Source organism: Canis lupus, chromosome 5, assembly GCF_003254725.2.
Source record: "Canis lupus dingo isolate Sandy chromosome 5, ASM325472v2, whole genome shotgun sequence".
NCBI classification, from domain to species: Eukaryota; Metazoa; Chordata; class Mammalia; order Carnivora; family Canidae; genus Canis; species Canis lupus.
In genome coordinates, this window is record NC_064247.1 from 63,518,213 (window position 1) to 63,542,652 (window position 24,440).

Below are 24,440 nucleotides of genomic sequence, written 5' to 3' on the forward strand. Positions count from 1 at the left end.
ACATAAGATTTTTAAGGAGCAAAGAGAAAGAAGGTATCACTTTTGGCTTAGGAAGGGGCACATTAAGGAACGTGTGGCTTAACACTTACTGCTTCATGGTGATATTTGACCTTGTCTTCAAAAAATACGGATTCATAATAGGGTTAATAAGGGAGATTGAAGCTCAATCTGGAAGTTGTGTGTTTGGTGCAATAAGAGAATGCTTGGTGAAGACGGCTTGAAGCTGGGCAGTGAGAATGGAGGCTGGGGAAAAGAGGTTGGATTGTGGAGGCCTTTGAATTTTTAGATTATGTTCTGAGGCCTCGGAAACCAATGGAAGGTTTTCAAGGAGAGGAAATGACATGAACTGACTTCTGTTGTAGGAGTATAATCTTGGCTGTTTTCTATAGAAAAGGGATATTACAAAAACCAACCAAAAGCTAGAATTATTTCATTAGTGTTTATTCACTTTGCTGAAAGGTCAGTTTGAAAATTAGTCGTCGTCTTTGGCTCCTAATAATAGTCCAGGGAACCTCTGAAGGCAAGTTCAGTTGCACAAGATCAAAGTTAAACAATTGGGTAAAAATTCAGAAAAATGCAAATAAATTGGGCCTAACCTTTTTATTATCCCTTTATTGTTAGTGAATGCTTCTGGAATTCTTGCTCCATTCCGCTTTCCTAACGCTTCTAATTGTGTGTCATAGGAAGGAAAACTGGTCAGAGGGACAGTCTAGAACTGAGGCTGTGTAAGTGATTTATATAGAGTATGTGTGATTGTCTTTCCTGCCTGCCTTTTTTCCTTTGGCTGCTCAAAGCTTGGAAAATAGATTTTTATGCTAATTATAAGAAGTATTGTTTTCCTGTAACTTCGTAAAAGTATTCTGTGATTATTGTTTCCATCTGGAATTTAAACCTGGATTCAGACTTCTATAATTGGTCTTGACTTATATAATTGGTCTATAATTGGTCTATATAATTTTTCTTGAAGAGCCAGGGAATTTTGAAGCTGTAATTCTTTGATGTAATTCTATTATAAAGAGATACTGTTTATAGTAGTAGGGAAGTAACAAAGTAACAGTCTCTATGATTCATTTAACTCTAGTTTCCTATGACTGAAATTTTAACTCACTTGTGAAGATGGTTGAAGTTTTACTTCAAGACTGTTAAATCAGAAAAAAATATATAGGGCAGCCCCGGTGGCGCAGCGGTTTAGCGCCGCCTGCAGCCCAGGGCGTGATCCTGGAGACCGGGGATCGAGTCCCACGTCAGGCTCTCTGTATGGTGCCTGCTTCTCCCTCTGCCTGTGTCTCTGCCTCTCTCTCTGTCTCTATGAATAAATAAAATAAAATCTTAAAAAAAAAAAGAAAAAATATATATTCTTAGGTTCAAATTTGAGAAAAGCTTCTAGGTTCAAGTTTGAGAAAAAGTAATTTTATTATATACTTATTTATTTGGAGGAAAGTAATTTTAAAATTTACTTATTATCATTTCCAAAAAAGAATGACTGTTAGCTTTTTTAATGAGGAAGGAATTTGAAATTAATTTTATCCTTTTTCCTTTTGATCAAACAACCTGTCTCTATTTTGGAACAACTTACGGTTTTTATTAATGACACTCAAACATCAGCCTGTTGACACAATAACTGAGAATTCAACCAAAATATTTTAACTACTATACTTGAGACCCTGTGTCTAGGCTATTAGAAACATGACTAAAATTCCATTCTTGTCCACAAGGAACTGAAAATCTATGGCAGAGATAAAAGTAAATAACTTTTTTGCCCTCGGGTAAGGCTGATGAGCTGAGTAGTAATAAATGGAAAAGTATGAGCATTTGTTTTGGGAGGTGGAGAGATTCTGTGAAGGTTTTAGACATAGATGGCATACAAGAAGATTTTTTTTTAAGATTTTTTAATTTATTTATTCATGAGAGACACAGAGAGAAAGAGAGAGAGAGAGGCAGAGACACAGGCAGAGGGAGAAGCAGGCTCCATGCAAGGAGCCTGACGCGGGCGGGACTCGATCCCCGGTCTCCAGGATCATACCCTGGTCTGAAGGCAGGTGCTAAACCGCTGAGCCACCTGGGCTGCCCCATACAGGAAGATCTTAGAAGAATAAATTGGATTTTGAGAAGAATGGTAGAGGAAGAAGAGCGCAATGTTCACTGGAGCAAAGGCACAGGGACAGAAAATCATGAAATACTTTCAGGAAGCCCTCTGGTGGGTGGTTGTGAAGGAATGTGGATGGAAGGCAGTGTTTTGTGGGCTTGTAAAAATACGTGGTTTATGTTGCAGAACACATTGAATGCCAGTGTGGGAAGTCCAGTCATTGCTTGGGAGACAGTAGAGGAACTTTGAGGATTTTTAAGTGGACACTGATATGAACAGACTTGTGCTTCAGAAAGACCAATTTGGCGGTACCACTTCGTATGGATGGAATAGATGAAATTGGCAGTATTGTGTAGAAGGAAGCAAGAGAAAGTGGTAAGGTTAACAGTCTTGGGTAAGAAATTCATTGAAGATCTAAAAAGGATGCCAGGGGTAGAAATGGAAAGAAATTTTATAGGTAGAAGCTATTTAATTTGGCAGTTGATTAGATGGATAGAAGAAGCAAGCAGATGTTGGAGATGTTAGTATTTTATAGATGCATGGTTCTGTATAAAGAACACACCAGGACTTTTCAGCCTTTGTTGTCTCTTTGTAAATCAACAGCATTCAGCACTTTGGCAGGCCTTGGATAGAATACAAAAGAAGGTTTCATTTTTTTTTTTTTTAACTTAAATATCTACAGTATTCAGTAATTGTCATTTTGGCAAATTCATTTCTTCTATCTTCTCCTGACAAATTTTTTTTTTAAGATTTTATTTATTTGGGGCACCTGGGTGGCCCAGTGGTGGAGCACCTGCCTTTGGCTCAGGGAGTGATCCCGGGGTCCTGGGATCGAGTCCCACATCGGGCTCCCTGCAGGGAGCCTGCTTCTCCCTCTGTCTGTGTCTCTGCCTCTCTCTCTCTCTCTCTCTGTGTGTGTGTCTCATGAATAAATAAAATCTTAAAAAAAAAAAAAGATTTTATTTATTTATTCTTGAGAGACACATAGAGAAAGAGGCAGGGGGAGAAGCAGGCTCGACGCAACGAGCCCAATGTGGGACTTGATCCTGGGACTCCGGGATCACACTCCAAGCGGAAGGTAGACGCTCAACCACTGAGCCACCCAGGCGTCTCTTTGGCAGAGTTTCTTGATTAAAAAAATAATTGCATCTGGTTGGTAACTAACACAGGTCTCTTTTACTACACCTTCCCTTCCCCCATGCCATTTATTTTAAGAAACTGGATGACATGACCTGTAGATTTTTCTATACTCTGGGTTTGGCTGATTGTATCTTTTAGGTGTCATTTAAATTTTTCATTTGCTCCACTGTGTGTCCTGTAACTGGTAGTTTGAATTGAGGCTCATTCTCTTCATTTTTTTTTTTTTTTCTTTTTAAAGGGGGTAGGATAAGAATACTTCCTAGGTGGTGCTTTGTGTTTCTTATTGTAGCACAGGTGGAAGCATAGACCACCTAGATGTCCCACTTTTAGTGATGTTAAGATTGATTATTTGGCCCACATATTGTCAGCCTAATCCAAGCAATAAAGTGTTCACATATCAACCAGTCATTCATCTAAGGCTTTTTGTTTGTTTTTTTGTTTGTTTATTTGGTAGCTGGTGATGATTGTTGCAGAGGGCCTTGTATGACTAGGGATGGAAAATGGTGACATTCCAATTCTGTCATCTTTTCTGCATTTATTAGCGGGACTTTTTTTTTTTTTTTTGGTGAGAAGAACTTGCCCTTATTTTTTTTTAATGCCATATTTTTCTACAACCAAGCTTATTGTTTTTTTTTTTAAGATTTTATTTACTTATTCATGAGAGACACACAGAAAGAGGCAGAGACACAGGCAGAGGGAGAAGCAGGCTCCACGCAGGGAGCCCAGTGTGGGACTGATCCTGGGACTCAGGCAGGTGCTAAACCGCTGAGCCATCCAGGCGTCCCAGAACTTGCCCTCATTGACTAGTTGGCTGTCCTGGAGTACAGCGTATACAGGATATATATGTATGCTTAATTCTTTTCTAGTTTTCAGAATAATGAGGCTTTTTAAAAAAATTTAATTTCTGACTTTTTTTTTTTTTTTTAAGATTTTTAGTTACTTATTCATGAGAGAGACACAGAGAGAGTCAGAGATATAGACAGAGGAAGGCAGGCTCCATGCAGGAAGTTGGATGCGGGACTTGATCCCGGGACTTGATCTGGGACTTCAGGCTCATGCCCTGAAGCCAAAGGCAGATAGATGCTCAACCACTGAGCCACCCAGGCATCCCAGAATAATGAGGCTTTTTAAAAGTATCATTATGAACTTAGGAATTTATATATTTGGTGTTTTTCAATCCATTTGTGGTTTGTATGAATGTGTGTATTTTTATGCTCTAATTATTCCATGTTTGGGAGCCCCTTTAAGTTTGTGCTTGTGTTCTTTTGCCATGACTCTATTCATCTTTGATAGATTTTTTTTTTTTTTGCTTGTGATCACAATAAAATGTACCAGAATCATCTTGAAATTTCTTGCCCAGATTTGGAATTAACCATTTTTTAAAGGAGCCCTTCACAGGGTTTTTCGAGGCAATAGGAGTTTCACTTTGGGGGGGTATTAAAGAACAATACAAGATAGAATGCAGTCACATGAAATGATAGCTGGGTTCTCATAATGTGTTTGGGACTATAAGTGCTGTAGAAAACACCATGATTCCTGGAATGTTTGAGTAGTCATTTTAGGAAGAGGTACGACTGGAGCTGGCCCATCAAATAGGAGAAAAATGAAAACTCACATGCCCATTGTAGGGGAGAAATTGTTAGAAAGTATGAAAGAGCATGTATGGGGGATGGTAAAGGAGCTCCACTAGAACACAGAGTATCTTGACTTTGGTCTTGATGTTGTAAGCACTGGGAATAAGAAGAGGTTCTTGAGTTTGGAAGTTGAATTGAGTCATGCTTTAGAAAGGTTAATATTGCAGCAAGGTTAAGCAGTTGCATAAAGCAGGGTTCTCAGCTGGAGATTCGCAACATAATTTGGAAAATGAAAAACAAAACCAAAAAATTTCAGAACTGTTGAAATACCAGGCTCATTTGCTTTTCACAAGACCCCTGTGTGGTTCGGTTTTGTGCTTCAAATGAAAAGCTCAGAGATCAGTTCCACTATTGAAAGTATGGTAATTGCAAGTATGAGGTAATGAGGACTAGGTTAGGCAGTGGCAGTGGTTTAGAATAATGGCAATGGGAATAAGCAGAAGGAAGTGATAGAAATATGCAAATTTATGTTTTAAAAGTTTTTATATGGTATGTCATTAATGTTAACTCTAATAAAAATTCAAAGAGAAAGAACCAAAGATGACTGCAAGATTATGGTATGGGGTCCAATAGAAATGAGAAGATTGATAGAGATTGCTAGTTTGGGGGAGAAGATCATGAAGTATGTTGAGTATTCCGTTGATGGCTGTATATCACAGTGTACTTTGTGGGGAGGTTGAAGTGTGTTCTATGTCTTGCTTTTTCTGAATGCTTTATTCATTTTTTTGGCAAAGTACTCAGCTAGTGACTATAGGTGATGATCTATTGACTGGGAGAGTTAATAACTAAGCTTTCATTTGATAAATGTAATTACAATAAATGTTTGATATATTTAACAAGAACCATCTGTTTAATGTTCAATAAAATGGGAAACAGACTGGAAAAATATCACAACAAATATAAAAAAGATTAATATCAATAAATATCAGAATTATTTGAAACAAAACCAAAATATGTCAGCAAACCAGACAAAAGACTTGAACAGATAATTCTCAAAACTGGGAAATACGCAGTTAACCCTTGAACAATGCAGGGGTTGGGGTGCCTGCCCTCCCTCCCCCCTGTAGGGGAAAATCCATGTATAACTTTTAACACAGCCTCTCAAATTTAACTGCTAATAGCCCACTGTTGACCAGAAGCCTTACTTGTTAACATAACTAGCTGATTAACAGACATGTTGTATGTTACTTGTGTTATGCATTATATTCAAACAAAAAAAGAGAAAAGAAAATGTTAAGAAAATTATAATGAAGAGAAGATATATTTACAATAACGTATTGTATTTGTTGAAAGAAATCCATGTGCAAGTGGACCTGTGCATTTCAAACCCATATTGTTCAAGGGTTAGCTGCAATTCATTAATTCACTCCTTCAACAAACATTTAATAAACTCTTTCATCAGGCATTGGACTAAGTGGTAGCAAATAAGATCTCTGAGGTGGAGGTGTGAGAGATGGACAAAAAGCAAGATGTTCTAAAAACAAGAATTTCAGATAGTGCTGCTACAGTGTAATAAGGTAGAGAGTGACCTTTTGGTTTTTATTTTGTTTTGTTTTGATTTTTGCCTTATTGGAAAGCATTGGTAGTTGTGCAGTTGTAGTTTAGGATTGCTAATTTCTACTTAATTGGGAAAGAGTGAGATTGAAATTTTATATGGATTCCCTTATAATTAGACTTATATGTGGTTTTCTTTTTCAGTTTTTTCTTTTGATTCCTCTTGAAGACGTTTATTTATTTATTTTTTTTAAATATTTTATTTATTTATTCATAGACACAGAGAGAGAGAGGCAGAGACACAGGGAGAGGGAGAAGCAGGCTCCATGCAGGGAGCCCAACGTGGGACTCGATCCTGGGTCTCCAAGATCACACCCCAGGCTGCAGGCGGCGCCAAACCGCTGCGCCACCGGGGCTGCCCTTGAAGACGTTTATATAATGGATAGAGTGCAAATTGAGATCTGTCGTTTCTTGTGGAGACTACTTATGCGTGTGTTCTTTTCATTGAATTGTGTTTTGTTCTGTTGGGAGGGAAACTATTCCTCTGAAAAATGTTCACATTTTTTTCCTGTGGCTTCATTCAGTAGTGAAATGTAGTGATTTGATTTTGCCATGAGTCAGTGGTACATCAGAGGGTAGAACCTTTTCTGGAACCTTCTCTGCTTATTGTACAGGATGATTATAAGGGTCACATGAGGTACCTGTGGAAATTAAAGGAATCCCTGGGTACTTAGAAGTGGAAGGAGCTGCTGGGGCTTATCTTTGTCCTTTGCTGTTTAATTCTATATCATGTAACTAAATGTTTCAAACTGCAGTTAAAGTATAGGAAGTTCAGAGCATTTCTTTAAAGGAAGGTAATAAATAAGGGGTTTTGCAGATGGGGAGGGAGTTACTTGTGTAAGGAACTCTCTTTAACATTTGGTATTTTTCATATGTTACTCTAGATTGATCCAGAAAAACAGCAAGAAAGATGCCTGTTATGTTGCAGTTGTAATTATTATTATTGTTATTATTATATTTAGGGACTTTTTAGGTATGGGAAAACGATAATGGAATAGGAAAATAAATTTCAGTCTTCAGTTTTTATTTGGAAGTTTTTGAGAATATAAGGTCTATGGGAAGAAAAGGAACGAGGTTTTAAGAAATGGAAATAGAAATAGTACTGGGATGTAAGAGAGTAAATAAATAGCCTTTATACTCATGTTAGCCCATGCTTTCTTTAATTCTGACCACCTGTGTGGAATTGTTTTCTTTTTAAAAGAAACTTGAACATAACTTCAGAAGAAGATTTGATTCTTTATTTCTGGACTGCATATATATAACAAGACCATCAGAATGTCGGGAGCCTCAGTGAAGGTGGCTGTGCGGGTTCGGCCCTTCAATTCTCGAGAGACCAGCAAAGAGTCCAAATGCATCATTCAGATGCAAGGCAACTCGACCAGTGAGTACTTGTTATTTTCTACCAATTATATCTCATCTTCCTATCCTTTCTCTTTTCCTTTCTTACTGTGAACAGAATAAATGAACATTGGGTAGTAACACTTTGAACTTTGCTACTCTGAATGATCCACTAAATTCTTCCCCCTGTGATATTTGCTGTAGCATATTTAAATATGGACTGTTTATTTTGTTCTTTACAATTGAGAAATCCTTGGAGAACTGAATTAATTTAGCTAGTTATAACTTTGAAATCTTAATGGTAATAAAGGTGTAAGCAGTGATTTTTACTTAATCATGATGTGAAATGTATCTTTTGAGGCTCTAAGATTATTTTTCTTTCTTAATTTTAAATGGTACTTGAGCTTGCCAAGATGATCTTAACTTACTTGCATTCCTTAACAGTGGTTCTTTGAGTTGAACAACAGATGTAGCTATAAATAGAAAATAAGCTTGTAAATTTATTACAAAATTGTAAGTAATTGCTTATAATTTTTTAAAAAATAAGATGATTTATTATTGAAATTGAAGTCCTTGCTTTCTGGTTTCTTTATTTATGTATAATTGCTTAGATGAAAAGACGTAAGCTGGTTTATTTTGTAACTTTATTAATGCCTTGATATGGATTTGTAGGCAAATTATTTAAAGTAGTGGTAGGTTGTACTATCTTGAAACCTACAACTTTGTGATAAAGCAGAATCGTTGCTCTTCCAGGCACACAAATTAATGCTAAGTTGTTTGGGAAACCATTCTGATTTCATCTATTTGTGGGCCATTAGCCAGTGTTCTCTGTAGAGGATTCTATCAGTGGGAAATAAAGTATATATTTAAGATGTACAGTGTGATGTTCTGATATATGTATACATTGCAGAATGACTACCACAATCCATACTAATTAATGTATGCATCACCTCTCATAGTTACCCACTTTTATTGTGGTAATAACATTGGAGATCTATTTCTCAGCAAATTTTAAGTATACAAAACATTAATTATAGTCACTATATTGCACGTTTGGTCTCCAGAACTTATTCATCTCAGGACTAAACATTTGTATCTTTTGATCAGTATCTCCTCTTTTGCCCCTATCCCTACCCTCTGATAACCACCATTCTGTTCTCTGTTACTATGAGTTTGCCTCTTTTATTAGACTTTTTATTTTTATTTTTATTTTTTTTATTTTTTATTTTTTTAAATTTTTATTTATTTATGATAGTCACAGAGAGAGAGAGAGAGAGGCAGAGACACAGGCAGAGGGAGAAGCAGGCTCCATGCACTGGGAGCCCGACGTGGGACTTGATCCCGGGTCTCCAGGATCGCACCCTGGGCCAAAGGCAGGCGCCAAACCACTGCGCCACCCAGGGATCCCGCTTATTAGACTTTTTAAAAGCTGGGAATCCATGAATTATATCTAACAAGTATTGTAAAAGATGCAAAATTTGGTATTGAATTATATACTTTAAATGGGCGAACTTTATAGGGTATGTAAGTTAAGTTTTTTTAAAAAGGTCAGTATTGATCATTTGCTCCTTAAAGTTTGAGCTAGATTTATAATTGACCTAGAGAACAAATGTTTGTTTATTTTTAAGTGATTTTTTAAAAAAATTTATTTATTTATTCATGAGAGACAGAGAGAGAGAGGCAGAGACACAGGCAGAGGGAGAAGCAGGCTCCATGTAGGGAGCCCGAAGTGGGACTTGATCCCGGGTCTCCAGGATCGTGCCCTGGGCTGAAGGCAGGCACTAAACTACTGAGCCACCCAGGGATCCCTTTTAAGTGATTTTTATTTATTTATTTGTTTTATTTATTTATTTATTTGAGAGAGAGCAAGAGAACGTGTGCACAAGTGGGAGTAGGGAGCAGAGGGACTAGTAGACTTCCCGCTGAGCAGGGAGCCTGATGCAGGGCCTGATCCCAGGACTCCTGAAATCATGACCTGAGCTGAAGCCAGATGCTTAACCAGCTGAGCCACCTGGGTGCCCCAAGAAAAATGTTTATGCTCTGAAATGTCACTCATTTAGGTTATGTTGTTTTTTGTGCTTCATGTTAAGAGTTAATGTTTTACACAGTATGTAAGTAAATCTTTGCACAGGGGCCATGCTAATTTGTAGTAGTCCAATTTTAGTATATGTGCTGACGTGAACACACTAACTCCTAATTATTGAGCTCTTGTTTCTCTCTGCAAAATGTATTTAATTATAACTTAGTTTGGAGGCATTTTTGACTGTTGGCATTCCCTCTAAAAATGCTAATATATAGTTCTTTTAAAAGGTAGACTTTAGAAATCCTGGGTCAGGAGCCAGAATTAATCCTAAAAAGAACTACTTTTCTCTGTGATATGTTTTACATAAAGAATTATCTAGGAGAAATCCCCAATGTTACAGGTATCTGTTGTTACTTCCCTTATAGGATTGCAAATCTTACTAAAAACTTTTAGGTAGAAATGAGTATTAAAAGGCACCTGGGGGCAGTCTGGGTGGCTCAGTGGTTTCCGCCGCCTTCGGCCCAGGGCATGATCCTGGAGACCTGGGATCGAGTCCGACGCCCGGCTCCCTGCATGGAGTCGGCTTCTCCCTCCGCTTGTGTCTCTACCTCTCTTTCTCTCTGTTTCTCATGAATAAATAAATAAAATCTTAAAAAAGGGGGGGGGGGGCAGCTGGGTGGCTCAGTGGTTGAGCATCTGCCTTTCGCTCAGGTCATGATCCCAGGGTACTGGGATCGAGTTCTGCATCGGGCTCCCTACAGGGAGCCTACTTATCCCTCTGGCTATGTTTCTGCCTCTCTGTGTCTCTCATGAATAAAGAAATAAAATCTTTAAAAAAAAAGAAGAAAAAGAAATGAGTATTAAAAGGCCCTATTCATGAAATGCAAAAATCAATTTACTATATAACAAAAACAAATGGAGGTGTTTTATTAATATAAATAATGATACTGGTGTTTTTTTCTTGATGACAAATCGTTTTTAGAATGCCCACATCTTTTTTTTTTTTTTAAGATTTTATTTATTTATTCATGATAGAGAGAGAGAGAGAGAGAGAGGCGGAGGGAGAAGCAGGCTCCATGCTGGGAGCCCAACACGGGACTCAATCCTGGGACTCCAGGATCGCGCCCTGGACCAAAGGCAGGCGCCAAACCGCTGAGCCACCCAGGGGTCCCCAGAATGCCCACATCTTAAATTGTCTATAAGTTTTATTCATTGTCAAAGTCAGACAGCATTGTGTTCATTTCCCCCTAATTTTTATTTATTTTTGTGATTAGGTAAAACATTCATTCACATAGTGTAAAATTCAAAAGGTACAAAAAATATTTAGTTAAAACACTTCCTATCACCTATCACGTAGTCAACCCATTCCTCTCCCCAGAAGCAACTTGTGTTTTATTTCCTTCCAAAGATCGTGTAAACAGCAATATCTTTTTCTAAGATCATATTTTACCATTTTAATTAGTGATAAGGTATAATAGTGGTTTATTTTTCAGTCTTGATGATGTTTGTTTTGTTTATTTTTTTATCCCTTTCTCAGTGGCATATGTTTTAAATACCTGAATAATACAGCTCATGTTTATAATTTGTAAAAATTGTTTCCTTTGAGATTTTAGCCTGAAAGAATATCTGTTTAAGTTAATAGGTTTTATGTTTACTATATGTATATTGATATGCTGAGTACTAAATAGAATATTTAAAAAAGTAATCAACTGACTATCTAGGAGAATAAGACTATTAGAGCATGTAGTAAAATTAAAAGTTTTCTGGGGGGCAGCCCAGATGGCTCAGCAGTTTAGCGCCACCTTTGGCCCAGGGCCTGATCCTGGGGACCTGGGATCGAGTCCCATGTCGGGCTCCCTGAGTGGAGCCTGCTTCTCCCTCTGCCTGTGTCTCTGCCTCTCTCTCTGTCTCTGTCTCTGTCTCTCTCTGTGTCTCTCATGAATAAATAAATAAATTGTTTAAAAAAGAAAAAAGTTTTCTGGGGACGCCTGGATGGCTCAGCAGTTAAAGCGTCTTCCTTCGGCTCAGGGCATGCTGGAGTCCTGGGATTGCATCCCATGTTGGGTTCTCTGCATGGTGCCTGCTTCTCCCTCTGCCTGTGTCTCTTATGAATAAATAAATAAAATCTTCTAAAAAAAAGTTTTTCTGTAGTTCTGGATAGTTTGAGAAATGGATCTATGTCTGCTAGATTTTCTGACTTTGCTGTTTTTTATCATTTAGATTAAAAGCTGACTAAGAAATTATTAATGGTTATAAAAAAGGTGTTAGAGCTCATTGTTTCTAAGATACTTAGCTTTCTTTTTGACCTTGTTGTTTTGATTGTCAGTTTAGGGGGGAAAAGTAAAATTATCCAAATATATCCATTCTGGATGAAGAATGTCAAATGTTTTCACTTGTAGAAGATAGCAAACTGAAAGAGAAAATAAGTTCCCTAGTTGTATACCTTTGGAGGATAGGGCTGTAAATTTTATAGTTTGTGAGGATTTAAGTTCTATTCACCTTCTTGCTTACCTCCCACAAAAATCTCTTCAGAATGATTGAATATATTGATCTTTTTGTGAAAAAAATAATGAAGAAATGCCTAGTTTTTATTAAAAATAATAATTTGGTTACAGTAGGCCTGGGCATATTGTACTGGTCGTATGAAAACTAATCTATGGGGACGCCTGGGTGGCTCAGTGGTTGAGCGTCTGCCTTTGGCTCAGGGCATGATTCTGGAGACCTGGGATCGAGTCCCACATCGGGTTCCCTGCATGGAGCCTGCTTCTCCTCTCTCTGCCTGTGTCTCTGCCTTTCTCTCTGTGTCTCTCATGAATAAATAAATAAAATCTAAAAACAAAACAAACTAATCTATGGATCACATTAAGTGTAGTGCTGAACTCCCAAATGGCTTTTCTTTATCTTTTTTTTTTTTTTCCAAATGGTTTTTCTATCATATTATGTTCAAAACTGTTGTAGACAATAGGGTGAGTGGCTCTGCTCTGCCTTATCATTTCTTTTCCTTTCTCTTTTGAGAGTTTGCTCTAATGTGAGTCTATAGGAATTACAGTTATATGTACCATAGGACCTGCACTTAAGGAGTTTTAAATTTGTGTTAGAGGACACAAGACATACTGAAATAAACTCAGTACAAAGTAAGTGTTCAAAGTGGTAATTGCCATAAACAAGGGTTTTTTAAAAAGTGCAAAGGACCCTTGTAGGATTTGTAGATGGTAGGGCATTTCAGCTGGACCTTGTGGAGTAAGTAGGATTTAAGCAAAAAATCTGGTGTGTTTGGGGAAAATTTCAGAATTGCAGCTCATTAGAACTTCCTAGTGTTATGACTAGATAAGGATATTCTTGACCTTCATCTAGCTATAAGACATTGCCTCTCTGCATGTAAACATTTATCAGGAGATATTTGTGACATTTATTTGTTTATATATATATACATATATATATGTATTTTATATATAATATAATATAATAATAATAAAAAATATAATAAAAATATATTTTTAAAAAGTAGGCTCCACCTCCAGTGTGGGGCTTGAACTCACAACTCCGAGACCAGGTGTCACATACTCCACCCACTGAGCCAGCCAGGCACTCCCAGAAATTAGTGACTTTTAAATTAACATTAGTCTACTGGAACAAAAATCCTCATTTGATGAATCAGCCTTGGACAAAGTAAGGTTTATTTTCTAGATAAATACTTTATTATGGCTCAGAAGTTTTGGGGTAATTTTGATTCCTTTGAAAGGTGTTTGTTCTTGGAAAACTAATTAATTGTATGAGAGACTTTTTCCTCTAGATTTTTGATGGTTTCAGTTTTCTGCTAATGTTTTCTCTTTCTGCTTTTAATTTATATGGCCATTTCTTAGTAATTTGACTAAAATGTAATCCAAATAATTTTGTGTGAAAGATTTTAAGCAAGCTGTTTGTTCTGTTAGAAAGTATTAATGGCTTATTAAAAATAAAGTTGGGTTTAAGATTGGGAAAAAGCATGTATTTCATTGCAAAAAATGAAATAACTTTGCTATAGCCACATGTGTTAGCTGCATTAAAAGACTGCTGTGCTGGCAAGCTGGCCTGGACTGTTGCTCACCGGGATTATAGCTGATTGCACATGGAATGCAATGGAATGTTCTGCCATAAGGTCTCTTATGAAAAAGTAGAAGAGGGTGAAGAGTACTTTAGGGAACATGCCAACTCTGAAAACTGAGTAGAAGCAGTTTTATTTAAGCACTTTCTGGTCTCAGAATATTTTCCATGGTACAGATAAATGTTACTGCCTTGACATTTTGGAGACCCAAGTGCATACAAATGGCTTTGTTTAAAAATATCCCATTATATTCCAAGTTTCTCCCACTTTGGAACCTTTTTTTTTTTTTTTTTTTGGTCTAATTACTCTTAAAAGGGAAAATGGGGCAGAATTGATGGTTGAACTGCTCACATTTATGGTAAATCTGGACACTTGAGCAGGGAGCCTGACATGGGGCTCAATCCCAGGATCCTGGTCATGACCCCTGCTGAAGGCAGATGCTTAACCAACTGAGCCACCCAGGTGCCCCTTTGAAGGTTTTTTCATTCACACATGTACATTTCTTTTTTTCTTTTTAAGATTTTATTTATGTATTCATGAGAGACACAGAGAGGCAGAGACATAGCAGAGGGAGAAGCAGGCTGCATGCAGGGAGCCTGATGTGGGACTTGATCCCAAGACACTGGGATCACAACATGAACCAAAGACAGATGCTTAATCACTGAGCCACCAGATGCCCTCTCCATACATACATTTCTAAATGAAATGCTGCACATCTAGTACAACTAGTACAAAGAATGACTTCATGTCCATTAATGAAAATTTGGGATGGAGGAAGGGACAAAGTGGAAGTTTGGAAAGAAAGACTTTTTTTTTTTAAAGGTTTTTTTGTTTGTTTTAAAGACTTTATTTATTCATGAAAGACAGAGAGGGAGAGAGAGAGAGAGGGGCAGAGACACAGGCAGAGGGAGCAGGCCCCATGCCAGGAGCCTGATGTGTGGCACTCGATCCTGGGTCTCCAGGATTACGCCCTGGGCTGAAGGTGGCACTAAACCGCTGAGCCATCCAGGGATTCCCGGAAAGAAAGACTTTTTTTTTTTTTTTTTTTTTTAATATTTTTTTTTTTTATTTATTTATGACAGTCATACAGAGAGAGAGAGAGAGGCAGAGACACAGGCAGAGGGAGAAGCAGGCTCCATGCACCAGGAGCCTGACGTGGGATTCGATCCCGGGTCTCCAGGATCGCGCCCTGGGCCAAAGGCAGGCGCCAAACCGCTGCGCCACCCAGGGATCCCAAGAAAGACTTTTTAAAGGAATTCTTTTTTTTTTTTTAATAAAGATTTTATTTATTCATGAGAGACACAGAGAGGCAGAGACACAGGCAGAGGGAGGAGAAGCAAGCTTCATGCAGGGAGCCCCATGTGGGACTCCATCCTGGGAATCCAGGATCAGACCCTGAGCCAAAGGCAGACACTCAACTGCTGAGCCACCCAGGTGTCCCTAAAGGAATTCTTTTAAATCTGAATGTGTTTTTCTAGCCTACAGTCGGAATGAGGTCTCCTGAAGTCTTTTCTGGAATAAGCCATGATTAGTTAGATCAGACTGAGGTGTAAACTCCATAATCCAGCATCCAGAGTGCTTTCCAGTGTGGCTGGAGATGTAGGATAAGGCCAGTTCTTTAGCTGTACTTCTCCACATCCACACCATGTGTTCTAACCTTAGAGATAGAATGCTCAGTATTTTTTTTTTAAGATTTTTTTTTTTTTTTTTTTTTTTATTCATGAGAGACACAGAGAGAGAGGCAGAGAAATAGGCAGAGAAGCAGGGAGAAGCAGGCTCCATGCAGGGAGCCTGATGTGGGACTCAGTCTTGGGACCAGGACCATGCCCTGGGCCGGAGGCAGGTGCTAAACCGATGAATGCTCAGTATTTCTTAACTGACCTTTGTGAGGATGCATTCTGTGAACTGCTGATCTCATTCACACTCAGTCATGTATCTCTGTAACTTATAACCCCTATAACTATTTCACTGAGTCACTAAAACTGCTGAAGATTTGGGCATTCAGACCCTTTTTTTGTTTTGTTTTGTTTTTTGAACTCAGACCCTGACATCAAGACCCAAGCCGTCATCAAGTCAGACACTTAAATGACAGAGGCACCCAGGTGCCCTTTGGGCATTTAAACTCTTAGCAGCACAGTTTTTCTTAGAGCAAAAAAACTGGAAACAGCTTCAGTATCCATCAACAGGGGAATGGATAAATAAATCGTGATACATTTACATAAAATATACAGCAGAGAAGAACTACTATTTACACACACACAAATTATAAACAAACTGTAGCTATACAAGCAACTCACAGAAGACATTGGTGTATTTATATAAATTTCAAAGCTTGCAAAGCTGTTCTCTATATTCTTTGTACCCTACAAACACATGGGAAAGCTATGAAGAAAAGTAAGGCAATAATGACAAAATTTAGCATGCTTCAGGTTGAGATGGTGGGCAGAGAGTTCTGGGAGGGTCAGACAGTGGAGCTGCAGAGGTAAGAATCCTATTCTTTGTCTGGTGGGTACTTGGGGTTTTGCCCTATTGTCTCAGCTTGTGAATTTTATAAAGATTTATTTATTTATTTTTAAAGGAAGAGAGAGTGTGTGCACGAGTGAGGGGAGGGAGTGAGTAGAGGGAGAGGGAGAGTCCCAAGCAGACTCTGTGCTGAACACAGACCCCAATGTGGGGCTCCATCTCATGACCCTGAGATCATAACCTGAGCCAAAACCAAGAGTCAGATGCTCAACCAACTGAGCCAGCCAGGCACCTCTGTAAATATATATTTTATGGATCTATCTACTGCATATATACTAAGTATTTACTTTGAAAAAATATGCAAACTAAGGGAAAAAAAATAAGTCCTCACTTTGCAAATAGAGCTGTTATGTACCATACCTATTTATATCGGTGACCAGGGCTTATCATGTGATTGGTACATGCCCATGAAATTTTTCTCTTGCCCCCTCTTTCTGAATCTGTCCAGACACTTCACTCCTTTTTCCAAAGAGAGGAATGTTTACTCTTTAAATAGGATGTCCATATTGATTCAGTGACACTCATTTGGTCCCTGGAATGAAAGAAGGTGAACAGCGATGAGGCTCATGTGGTACTGGGAGAAGAACTCATAAAATCTATGGAAATCCATGTGGGTACCAGTGGCATTAAACTTTTTAAAAAAATTTGAAGTGACACAATTGTCCTGTAGTCAGGATTTGGAGCTACAGCAGTGAGGTGTGTGCATGTATGTGGGAGAATGTTGGGGAACAGAGGTGCCACAGGAATAATAGTACTTTTACCCAGTTGGAGTTGACTGAAACTGAGTTTGTCCTTTATTTATTTATTTTTTTTTTAAATTTTTATTTATTTATGATAGTCACACAGAGAGAAAGAGAGAGAGGCAGAGACACAGGCAGAGGGAGAAGCAGGCTCCACGCACCAGGAGCCCGATGTGGGATTCGATCCCGGGTCTCCAGGATCGCGCCCTGGGCCAAAGGCAGGCGCCAAACCGCTGCGCCACCCAGGGATCCCGAGTTTGTCCTTTAGAATGACATTTGAAGTTAGCCTTCTAAATTTAGCCTATCTGCTGGCCCCTGACTTTGCCTTGCACCTTTTTACACCCTGACCTTTCTTCTGCCCCGTCAGTCTTTTTTTTTTTTTTTTTAATTTTTTTATTTATTTATGATAGTCACAGAGAGAGAGAGAATGGCAGAGACACAGGCAAAGGGAGAAGCAGGCTCCATGCACCGGGAGCCCGATGTGGGATTCGATCCCGGGTCTCCAGGATTGCACCCTGGGCCAAAGGCAGGCGCCAAACCGCTGCGCCACCCAGGGATCCCCCCCCCCGTCAGTCTTTAAAGCCGCTTCTGCCTTGCTTTCCTCAGGCCCAAAACAGACTTTGTATTTTCTTCTACATCTGACACAATGACTTCTCGTGTGGCAGCTTACTAAGATGATATCCTGGAATGTATCCTTGGAATGTACCATCTTTTAGGGGAGATAAACTATCATTAACTTATTGAGCACCTTCTTCTAAGTATTCTTGAAGAACATGATCTTTTTTTTTTTAAAGATTTTATTTATTTATTTATGAGAGATACACACACACACAGAGAAGCAAAGACACAGGCAGAGGGAGAAGCTCCATGCAGGGAGCCTGATGTGGGACTCGATCCCAGGTCTCCAGGATCACACCCTGGGCCAAAGGCAGGCACTAAACCGCTGAGCCACCCAGGGATCCCTGAAGAACATAATCGTAATGGCTCTATAATATTGTTATATTAATAAACTATAATTTAGCCCTTTCACGAAGATGGCGCCGAAGGTGATGAAGGAAGCCCCTGTCCCTCCCAAAGCTGAAGCCAAAGCAAAGGCTTTGAAAGCTAAGAAAGTGGTGCTGAAAGGTGTATATAGTCACAAAAAAAGGAAGACGCACATTCCACAGGACGCAGGGTCTCCGAAGTCAGTCCAAATATCCTCTAAAGAGCGCCCCCAGGAGAAACAAGCTTGATCACTATGCCATCATCAAGTTCCCCCTGACTACTGAGTCAGCCATGAAGGATATAGAAGACAACAACACAGTTGTGTTCATTGTGGATGTCAAGACCAATAAGCACCAGATCAAACAGGCTGTGAAGAAGCTCTATGACATTGATGTGGCCAAGGTCAACATCTTGATCAGATTGGGATCATCTAAACTGAGTCCAGTTGGCTATAAATCTAGATATAAATTTTTTCACTGTAACAAAAAAAGTAAACCATAATTTATTTACCTGATCCCTTATCATCAAACAATTGAGCTTTAAAACCATTTCTTACAGGCCTGGTGTAAGGAAGAGTGTAAGCCTCACACAGGTGGGGATGGAATTGTTTCTAGAAGGCAGTTTATACAGCTGTCTGCCTGGCATCTCTGCCTGCCTAATAAGCACGTTGAACTCGACATGTTCAAAACTGAATTCCTAATATGTCCCCTTCCAGTCCTGTTCTCCTGCACTCTCTTCAACTCAGTGGAAATTCTTTGTGGTTGCTCAGGGCAAAAATCATGTCATCATCCGTGACTTCTCTCCTATCTTCTCTCTGTCAGAAGGGCCTGTGGGCTCTGCCTCAGAAGATAGGCAGAAACTGACCACTCTTTCCCCCTGTTGCCACCACCCACAGTAACGTCTTAGCAAGTCATCTTCTATTCTAGCATTCTGTTTTCTCGACAGAGCAGCTAGAGTAATCCTTTTAGAATGGAAGTCAGATTGTTTTTTTTCCCCCCACGGAACTCTAAGATGGTTCCCATGTCACTCCTAGTAAAGCTAAAGTTTGTTCACTGACCTCCCCTCCACTTTGTCAAACCTCTGTAGCCTTCTTGGTCTTTTACTTAATAGCGTATTGGGTACATTTCCCCATGCTTCAGCAACATGATTTTAATGGCTCCGTGTCTTCTTTTGTATTTAAGAACCATATGTTGTTTAGCCCCTCCTTTGTGGTCAAACACCTGAACCTTAAATTTTGTTTATTCAGTGGAAATGTTGCTAGTGCCTACCTAGCCTAATATCCCAGGGTTGCTGTGAGGATCAAATGGAATCAGTTATACTGCATAGGATGGTATTTGTGTGTGTGTGTGTGTGTGTGTGTGTGTGTGTGTGTGTGTGTTTTCATAGGATGGTATTTGAAAAGTTACTTGTTAACTTGTTTTTTTGTGGTTAGTTTTGGTATCTAAATTGTTATTTTCAATGGGAATATAAATGTAAAGGCAGGAACAATTATACCTATCCCCACATTGGAAGAAGCCTTTGGTATTGTGTATTTGCAACTGCTTTTTATTACATTTTAGAATTTAAACTTCTTCAGTTAGCTAAAAAATCTACCATTTCGGGATCCCTGGGTGGCGCAGCGGTTTGGCGCCTGCCTTTGGCCCAGGGCGTGATCCTGGAGACCCAGGATCGAATCCCACATCAGGCTCCCGGTGCATGGAGCCTGCTGTTCCCTCTGCCTATGTCTCTGCCTCTCTCTCTCTCTCTCTCTCTCTCTATCATAAAAAAAAAAATTTTTTTTTGGAAAAAAAAATTTTTTTTTGGAAAAAAAAAAAAATCTACCATTTCGATTCCAAAACCTTGAAGAGAAGATGACTAGCTAAAATCTTGTAGGAAACCTAGTCCTCTTTCTGTGTCACTTTGCATCTTACTGTTTTAAGCTTTTGAGGTGGACTTGAATAAATCCAAACTGCACTTTATATATGCATTTGTTTGTTTGCTTTTTTTTTTCCCCAAAGGGGAAAACAACCATCCCCAGGCTTGGCTTGGCTTTTCTTTCTTCTTTCTTTCTCTCCTTTTCTTTCTTTCTTTGTTTCTTTCTTTCATGCCTTCTTTGAAATTCTCAAGAGATGTTTTAGAGTTCATTTTTTAGAGTCCATGCTGGTAACATGGTGCTGATTGCTTTTGGTAGTTGCCCAGTGAAGTGTGAAGTGCTGTAATAGGAGCTAGCAAAGTCTGGAGAGCTGTTAGTGAGACTGGGAAAGGGCCTGCAGCATCTGATTGTATGGTAGGCAAGGGTAGGTATTTAGATTTAATTTTTGGTAGCATGTTAACAATTGCTTATTTTGTCAAAATCATTTCCAGTGGGCTAAAAACCGTTCTTAGTTGCATTGCTTAGGGACGAATGCTCTGTACATATAGGTGGTAAGAGTAAGAAATATGAAATTAGGTTTTTTTAGAGCATCTATAAGAAATTAGGTTTTTGTTATTCAGCAAACATAGGCTGAGAGGCCACCAGGTTCTCAGAGCCTTAGAGATAGATAAACATTGCAGTGTGATGACTCATAAAAGCATTGAAGAGAGACATCTGAATAATTGAGCGATAGGCCAGGAAAGGTAGGGAATGTCTGGGAAGCCTTTTTGTTTTGGCAGAACAGAAAACTGTATGGCCAGAATTAGCAGAAGGTATGTGAATGACTGAACTGCATTTACTATTTCCTTGTGACCTTGTTCGGTCCAATACCAAGAGTTTATTTTATAACTGTGAATAAACTTGAGGCAAAATGGGTGAAGGGAGAAACAAAAGCAGCTTTTTAAATGCCTGTTAGTGGGGAAAAACCAAACCATGATTAGTAATTAACAACAACAAAAACAGTAATAAACACTTAAGCTGTGCCAACCACAATCAGGCACTTACAGATTTTAACTCATTTAGTCCTCACGGTAATCCTAGGGCAGATACTCCTATTTTCCCCATTTCACAGATGACTTGTCTGGGGTCACATGTCTAGGAATTAGGAGAAAATGACCTTGTGCTGTCTGGCTCCAGAAACTCTCTTTTAATCTGTGCCTAGTACATATTGCCTCTCAAAATAGTAAGTTTTATTGTTCTGTGTAGAAGTACTATATGTGTGTAATTTGAACCTGTTAGATTAAAGTTTATTTTGATGTCCCTCCTTGATGCAGGATAATTATGAATAACAAGGGCATTATTATTAGTTCCACCATCTTTGTGCTACTTGGACTGAGCGAGAGGTAGGCCTTCCAAAGTATCTCTTTTCCCAGTTGTTTAACATTTGCTTGGGAACAGTTGTTAATTGAGGGTTTGTTCAGTGTTTATTGTAGCTTGAGGTGCCTGGCTGGCTCCATTGGTAGAGTATATGATTCTTGATCTTGGGGTTGTGAGTTTAAGCCCCATATTGGGTATAGAGATGACTTAAAAAAAATCTTTAAAACAAAATGTTTATTATAGCTAGCATATTTATTTTATACCCAATTGATGACATTGTGACATTACAGAGTTGGTAGGGTTTCTTTTTCCCATTGTGTATTTATTTTTAATAACCTGGGATTGAATATATCATGAACACATATAGTGTATTTATATTGTTTATAGGATTTGGAATCTAAGTTTGTTATTTTAAATCATAAAGGAATTTTATGATTGTAGTTTTTCTACTTGTACTTTCGGCATTATGCTTTTATATCATTTTAACGTATTTCTAGAAATATGTTATTTTGTGTAGAGGAGGGAGCTGTTTATGGGTTTTGGAATATAAATGGTGTACAAAATGGCTTTATTATGTGCAATTTCAAGAAGACTTTGGGTATAGGAAGATTTTGGAAAAATCACTGGGATTTTCAACAGGCTCTAAACACTCCTGTGTTAGAAAAGTTAATATAAAGTTACAGTGTTGCACAATGATAAGTTAATTGTAGTTGTGGGCAAAATCTTTCATAGTTTGCCAACAACACCATAATTGCTACATAGCAACTTTGAGAAATTAGATAAACAAATTCATTTTGGAGAATAAAAAGTATTTTAAGTACAAATCTTGTTTTGACTGCCGTGTTTTGTAGGGCTTAGTAATTAAAACATTATTTCTGCACCTTTATGCTGAAATAACAAAATTGAGAAGAAGGCAAAGAGAAAAAGGAGTAAAGTTAGGGGATGAACAGACTTTGTAAGGCCAATTTTGACTGGAAGAGTCTCTAAGAAAGAGAAGACAGTCTTCTGGTTCATTAATAGACTAAAACCTATAGAACATTTTGTGATAATCATTTTACTTTTTAAAAGGTTTTATTTATTTATTTGAGAGTGCAGAGCAAGTGAGAGAGCAGGAATAGGGGTAACAGGAATGGGAGCAGGAAAAGCAGACTCCCTGCTGATTGGAGAGCCTGACACAGGGCTCCATCCTAGGACCTCAGGGTCATGATCTGAGCCAAAGGCAGATGCTTAACCAACTGAGCCACTAAGGCACCCCTGTGATAATCATTTTATTATTATTTATTTTTATTTTTTTATTCATAGAGATGCAGAGAGAGAGAGAGAGAGAGAGAGGCAGAGACACAGGCAGAGGGATAAGCAGGCTCCATGCAGAGAGCCTGACGTGGGACTCGATCCAGGGTCTCCAGGATCATGCCCCGGGCTGCAGGCGGCACTAAACTGCTGTGCCACCGGGGCTGCCCCTTGATAATCATTTTAAAGGCATTTCTGTTCATCTTGGATAAGGTCTTCAGGTAAGCCTTCACATGAAAGAGGCTGTCCTGTTCTTCACTCTTCTCCAGCTTTCTCAAAGTAATGAGTGTCAACTACAGCGCAAGGAATAAATGAAGACAATATAGGGCCTCCAGAGAGAGAAAAGCAAGATCCTCTTCCCTGTGGACTAGGGAAAAAAGATCCAGTTAGACCTTCAGTGCTAAAGCTGCCTTTCTGATTTGTGAAGGGGACTTAAGAAAACAGCCTTGAAACCAGATGAGATCTGGATGGTGATGGAAACCAAGGCATAGAGGTGAGGGTGAGCAGAACTCTGGGAAGTCAGGGGATCCCCTGAACAAAGACTCGTTTCTCCAGGGGGGGCCAGACATGGTTGTGGTAATAAGCATTGTCATGATAGGTAGTGGAGCTTGACTTCCTCTGTGAATGTTACCATCCCCTCTCTTGGCTCTTGGGTCCCTGTGCTCTCCTGATTGCCTTCCTCCCTCATAGACCATTCAACCTCCGTTCTTCCTCACCTCCTAGGTTAAAAGTGCACCAAACTTTGTCTCTTTTCTTTGCTCTCCTAGGTGATCCCCTAGGTGGTTCATTCAGGCTAAAGGCTTTAAGTGTCGTGAGGTGATGATGACTCCCAAATTAATTTCTCCAGCCTGGACTGACTTCTCTGGAGATCTCTAGGTCTCTCGACCACCCCGCTGCTAACCTAATCCTACTTGAGAGCCTAAGAAGGATCTTACCCTTAACATGTCCTCAATGGAACTGCTATTTTCTCCTCCCTGTGCACTCAAGTGGCCCTTCCTTCATTCTCAGCCTTTTTTTTTTTTTTTTTTTTAGTTTCTCAGACCGAATATTGGAGTAACTCTGGTCATCTCTCTCTCTCTCTCTCTCTCTCTCTCTCTCTCTCTCTCATAGGCTGCCTGCAGTCCATCAGGAAGGCCTGTCCTCTCTGCCTTTACAAGTGGGGACAGGCACCATTTCTTTCTAGCCTTAGTCAATACAGGCAGTAGCTTCTGTCTTTCCGCTTCTGCCTTTGTTCCCATACAGGAGCCAGAGTCTTGTTTGGAAATGTAAATCAGATGTCACCTCTGTGCTTCAGATCCTTTGTTGACTTCCTGTCACTTTTAGAATAAAACTAAAAATCCTTACCTTGGTCACAAAGCCCCAGTTGCATTTGGCCTCTGGCTAGCTATGTGATTTGACATCTTACCATCATTTACTTTTTTCTGGCTACGGTGGTGGTCTTCCTTTTTCTTAAATGTTACTAAATCCCTGCTCAAATATTATCTTCTCAGAGGTAACCGTCTGCCCTTTAAAAAAAAAAAAAAGGATTTATTAATTTATTTTTTTAGGTGGGGGGAGGGGTAAAAGAGGGAGGGAGAGTCTAAAGCAGACTCTGCATTGAGCGCGGATCCCTAAGTGGGTTTGATCCCACGAGCCTGAGATCATGACCTGAGATCATGACTCTGAGAAACCAAGAGTCAAACGCCTGACTGTGCCGCCCAGGCACCTCAGTGGTGGCGGTCTTCCCACTTTTCATAGCCAACCCCACCACCGCCACTCCTGTCGAGAGACTGTCGTATCTCCTAAGTCTCCGTAATTTTTCTTCCCCAGGTTATACTATGTATATTAGTTAATTAT

General features: G+C 39.1%; 1 protein-coding gene across 11 annotated transcripts in view; it reads left to right on the plus strand.

The window, feature by feature from the left end:
* Positions 1–24,440, plus strand: part of KIF1B (kinesin family member 1B) — a 149,929-nt gene that overhangs the window by 9,312 nt on the left and 116,177 nt on the right. For all 11 annotated transcript variants that reach the window (XM_035715816.2, XM_035715806.2, XM_035715814.2 and 8 more), the window contains exon 2: positions 7,616–7,795. In XM_035715816.2, coding sequence (XP_035571709.1) covers positions 7,690–7,795 — 106 coding nt within the window. In that variant the 5' untranslated portion in view covers positions 7,616–7,689. The remainder of the gene's footprint in view (positions 1–7,615; positions 7,796–24,440) is intronic.